The 5,474-nt window shown below is 39.8% G+C and overlaps 2 protein-coding genes across 2 annotated transcripts in view; both read left to right on the forward strand.

The window, feature by feature from the left end:
• The first annotated feature begins 99 nt into the window (after positions 1-99).
• get3 (guided entry of tail-anchored proteins factor 3, ATPase) lies at positions 100-3,709 on the forward strand. Its single transcript, XM_014033261.1, has 7 exons — positions 100-264; positions 886-1,033; positions 1,300-1,448; positions 1,565-1,715; positions 1,833-1,940; positions 2,162-2,359; positions 2,448-3,709. Exons 1-7 carry the CDS (start codon positions 116-118, stop codon positions 2,574-2,576), a joined length of 1,032 nt encoding a protein of 343 aa, XP_013888715.1. The 5' UTR covers positions 100-115; the 3' UTR covers positions 2,577-3,709.
• A 536-nt stretch (positions 3,710-4,245) lies between these two features.
• The window catches only part of best2 (bestrophin 2), a gene marked incomplete in the record, with an annotated part of 8,960 nt that continues 7,731 nt past the window's right edge, over positions 4,246-5,474 (forward strand). The window contains 2 exon segments of the mRNA XM_014033263.1: positions 4,246-5,251; positions 5,345-5,439. Coding sequence (XP_013888717.1) covers positions 5,100-5,251; positions 5,345-5,439 — 247 coding nt within the window.

The raw sequence follows: 5,474 nt of genomic DNA on the forward strand, positions 1-5,474 counted from the left end.
TTCTCTTTGTGTACAGTATGATTTTATGTTCACAATATAGTCCAGCAGGTGGCGTTAATTTACATTTAAGCTTGTTGCTAAATGGCAAAAACAACCGAAGAAGAAGAAATTCAAGATGGCGGCCGCTACTGCAATGGAAGARGAGTTTGAAGACGCTCCCGACGTGGAGCCATTAGAACCAACTCTGAAGAACATTATCGAACAGAAATCTCTTAAATGGATTTTTGTTGGTGGAAAGGGTGGTGTRGGTAAAACCACATGCAGGTAAATTAAAAGGGAAAACGATAATATCGATGTAAGCTAGGGAAGTTAGCCGACGATAGGCGTTTTACACGGTCAGCAGCTAAAGTTAGCCGATTCATTTGACACGATAGAAGAGTTTCTGACATGTTCTCATTATTTAATCTAATCAACATTCATCATATCTGTTTTATATAAACAGATAATATGTCCTTAAATTAAAAATAACTAAACAAAATTTGTTTACGTCTGTCAACCATGACGTAGGCCTACGTTTGTTTACRTACGGAAACAGCCGGATGACTGTAAACAATGGCGAATTACGGAGGAGTCAGGACACTATTTTTAACATTGTTACATGTTCACACTCAGGTTTGTGTATTAAAATATCCATATAAAAGTGCTTTGTTTTGATGGAGTGTAGACCCGTGTTTCAAAATTGTAAATAATAAATTGTGAAGCTTAGCAGAAGCTGTGCCAGAACTCCTTTCTTTGAGACCACTTCTCCTAAAATAATTWAAAAAAATGTTTTAACAACTTTTACTTTTGACATTCTTCTTGTAGCTACAACTGTATGTCTAAACTTGTCCTGACTGCTTACCTGGGGATAAAATTCATTATTCTTTTTATTAATTTACTTTTTAGCTGTAGTTTAGCTGTCCAGCTGACTGCTGTCAGGGAGAGCGTCCTCATCATATCCACAGATCCTGCCCATAACATCTCTGACGCGTTTGACCAGAAGTTCTCAAAGGTGCCTACAAAAGTAAAGGGCTATGACAACCTTTTTGCAATGGTAAGTATGTCAAGAAGTCCTTTAGCACACTAGAAACATATATTTGAGAGATGGCTTATGTAAAGTAGGATCTACTGGGGGATGGGGATTTAAACATCCTGTTTAAATTTTGCTTATGTTTTTAACATCTTGTCTGTATCATGAGATCACTCACTTCCACATGAGTCTAACAAAGACTGCTGTGTTAAATACTGAACTCCCGATGGGAAAAGAAAGAAAAACAACAAACTCTTTGTGTGGTTTGTTTTGTGTGTGGGTTATAACAGGAGATTGACCCAAGCCTGGGTGTAGCAGAGCTGCCTGATGAGTTCTTCGAGGAAGACAACATGCTCAGCATGGGCAAAAAGATGATGCAGGAGGCCATGAGTGCTTTCCCTGGCATTGACGAGGCCATGAGCTACGCAGAAGTCATGAGGTGAGGAGGCAAAAAAATAAGTTGCAGAGAAGATCAAACACTTTTATTAAGTGTTGATAATGAACTTATGCAGTAAGGATATTAAGTGTCYTCTGTATAAATTGTCTGTATCTCAGGCTAGTGAAAGGGATGAACTTCTCTGTGGTGGTCTTTGACACTGCCCCCACTGGCCACACACTGCGGCTGCTCAACTTCCCCACCATCGTGGAGCGAGGCCTGGGTCGCCTCATGAAGATCAAGAACCAGATCAGCCCCTTCATCTCTCAGGTCTTATTAGTTTCACCAACATTTACGTTTTCTTTAGTTGTGGCTGATACTTTAATAACATCTTTAATAACATCTCACTTTTTGCGATTTTTATTTGTTTGTTTGTTTGTTGTCTAGATGTGTAACATGCTTGGTCTGGGAGACATGAACGCAGACCAGCTGGCGTCTAAGCTGGAGGAAACTCTGCCAGTCATTCGCTCCGTTAGTGAGCAGTTCAAAGATCCTGTAAGTATCAACCTTTGCACGACTGWAGCACAAATCACTTAAACACATAAAGCATTCTTATGGATGCACTTTTATGAGTTGGGTTGTTTTTCTTTAGATTTACAAAATGTTCTTTACATTACATTTGACACAAATCAATAAGATATATTTTCATTCACGACATATTAAATGTTCCCTGAATGTGTTTTGTAAGTTTCCTCTCATTTTCACCCTCCTTCCAGGAACAGACCACCTTCATCTGTGTGTGCATCGCTGAGTTCCTGTCGCTGTACGAGACCGAGCGTCTGATCCAGGAACTGGCCAAGTGTCGCATCGACACACACAACATCATCGTCAACCAGCTCGTTTTCCCCGACGGGGACAAGCCGTGTAAAATGTGTGAAGCTCGTCATAAAATTCAGTCCAAGTATTTAGATCAGGTAAGGCAGTTTCAATCCTGCAGAACTATGCAGATGTTTGTGTTTTTCTTTTCTTTTCTTAATTTGATTATTATTTTTTCCTCCACAGATGGAAGATCTGTATGAAGATTTCCATATAGTAAAGTTACCGCTGCTGCCCCACGAAGTCCGAGGTGCGGACAAGGTCAACATGTTCTCTAAGCAACTCCTGGAACCCTACAAACCCCCAAACAAGTGATGAACCCCGTCATTCTGCAGGTCCTGCTCTGTCTGCACCCCCCCACCCCTTCTTACAAACACTTCAACAATCTGAATGCTCCTCCATCAAAACGTCTCTGTCCCAACCAGCAACACCTTCAACATGATCCTGTCAGTCCTCTGAAGGAGACCCACATTCCTGTGTTGAAGAGGAGCTGATCACACACACACACACACACACACACACACACACACACACACACACACACACACACCCTCTTTACTTCTGTTCTAGTCTTAATGCATTAAACGTGTTCTGATCAAACCCTCCTCCTGTGCTGTTTACAGCCTGAAATGTGAAAGTGTTGCCGGTGACAGTGCTGTTTATTTACAGGATAAAGCCGCTCCGATGGTCGGCCTAATCGCCTTGTTCACTCTGTGTGATCTGGTGGCTGTGTCTGTCCTCCACTTTGACGTGTTGACTAATTATAAACTCGTCTATATCTTGAGAAGTTCCACCCTGATTTCCTCTGTAATGGGTTTTAACAYCAGGGCGACTGGTGGAGGGGATAAAAGATTTAGCAGTTTTAAACCTTTAAAAACATTTTATTTCAGTGCATGCATCATTTACCATCATAGGTAATTAAATCCTGCCATAGTTCTAGTGTCACWTAACGGTCACTGTGATTTTCAAAAGAACATCGTTTAAATMGTAAWATTCAAACATCATAGCCTTTTGTTYCATATTTTGGACCACTCATGCTTTGTTGGAGATTGTACCAGTTGTGAAAGGCTAATTTAACAGGTTTTCATGACTAGTGAAAGCTGAACGTGTTGTGATGCTGCAGAGCTCATAAAACCCATCGATTATTCCTCAAACAGTCTGTGAGCTTTGTTTACTGGTGTTTGGTAACATTTATGAGGAGCAGCAGTAACTGAAACGTGTGTGAAATGTTTTTATTTTATTTTTTTGGTCTAGTTTTAAGCAAACGATTGTAAACATCCTTATTGATTGAAAACTCTAACGTTCAGGTAGAAAACCTGTTCAGGCATCTCGATGTTAAATCAGAATTTCCCCGCTCTGTCACTGAATGCTTCTGAGTCGATCTGTTTTCTAGAGATTTTATTTAAATTATATTGCAAGTGTGAATTAAAGCAAACTTGCCTCAGCTAGCAGCTGTTTGTGGTCGTTCTTTGAGACACTTTTTTCCATGAAAAGATGAACGGGTGCTGAAATTTGTGAAGATGAAACTTGTAAAGTTGAAACAAGCAAAAAATAGAGCATTAGTAAAACTACTAACTACAAGCTGAAATTAACAAAACCTTAGCTAAATGTTAAAAAAACAGCTAAAGATAGCAAAACTGCAGCTAAAGATGCTAAAAATGGCAAATCACAGCCAAAAGCTAAGGACAATTGTAGAAAAAAATTGAAGCAAAACTACAGAAAAAGCTAAAATAGCAAAGTTGTAGCTTAAACAACAACAATAAACAAAGCTATAGCTAAAACATGCATATGAAACTTGATCCTAACCAAATTAGCTGAAAGCTAAAAATAGGAAATTTGCTAAAGACAAAAAGGTCAAATCATGGTAAAATAAGTAAAAAAATATCAGGACAGTAGCAAAAGCTAAAAGACAAAAAGCAAAACTTCAGCTAAAAGCTAAAATAAGCAAAAAGCTGAACATAAAAATCATTAAAACTAAAAAAACTGCTAAAATTTAGCTTAAAATGTAGCTAAATTGAGTATAATAAAAGTCAAAGCAACAGTTAAATGATTTAAATTGTATTAAAAAATTACAAATATAAATAGCACATTATTCCCCATCAAGCTGAACATTTTGATAACTGAAAACAGAAGAAGTCCTAAATAAACCATTAAATCTGCCCATGTTCATCATAACTGATGTTTTTTTTTCAGTCTGACAGCATGAAGCCAACAAACAAGCCTCCTGCTGAAACTGGTAAAAGATTTGCACCAAAATACATCAAATCATTTAAAGTCAGCTTTAATACCTGCAGAAGTTATGAAAGTAATTTTTGTTAAGATTCTGTCTTGAATGTGACATCAGGTCTGGAATGCTTCGAGCTGCAACACGTTGTGATTTCAGAAGTGTGGCAGGGAAAAGTGCTTGTTGTTTTCATGTCCCAGCTCAGACGTTTACACGGTCCACTTGGTTTTTGTGTTTCATAACTCTGTAACTGTTTGGCCCCGGTGCGCTCCCGGTGCCCCGGCCTGTCGCTTGTGCTCCATCAGAGGCCCCACTGTCCCGGTCGGGGGCCGCACTAACGAGCTCCTCCTCCTTGTTTTGGAGATTTACACCCTGGGCGCACTGACCGCGGCTGACGCCAGAAGGTATCGGGGTCATGAGCTCCTTAAACGCACATCACTGGTGACTGAACTCACTGCTTCAATTAGACAGGGAGATGGTCTGGGCTGATCAGCTGGACAAATCACCTCAAAAGATAAGAGGAACAGCTCACTTTAAGTTATTTCARTGTTCAAGTTGACGTGATTAATTTGTAATTTCTGCCTTTTAGCACAAAGACCTGGAAGCTGTCCCTGATGACTGTCACCTACACGGCCCGAGTGGCCAACGCCCGCTTCTGCGGCTTCTCCAAACTGCTGCTGGCCTGGAAAGGAAGCATCTACAAAGTCCTGTACAAAGAGTTCCTGGCCTTTTTTGCCATGTATGCATCGATCAGCATCACTTACAGGTGGGGCGCGCAGCTGGTAGAAAGCTTTGATCCATTAAATTGTTCTATACAAACCATGGATTTCTTTTCTTTTCTTTTTTTAACCRAATTCAGATTTCTCCTTTTTGATGACCAGAAAAGATACTTTGAAAAGCTGGCAATTTATTGCAACCATTATGCCAGCCTCATCCCCATGTCCTTCGTCCTGGGTAAGATTTCTTGATCATTTTTGGGACTTTGTCAA

The sequence above is a fragment of the Austrofundulus limnaeus genome, unplaced genomic scaffold (assembly GCF_001266775.1).
Source record: "Austrofundulus limnaeus strain Quisiro unplaced genomic scaffold, Austrofundulus_limnaeus-1.0 Scaffold1680, whole genome shotgun sequence".
Classification (NCBI taxonomy): domain Eukaryota; kingdom Metazoa; phylum Chordata; class Actinopteri; order Cyprinodontiformes; family Rivulidae; genus Austrofundulus; species Austrofundulus limnaeus.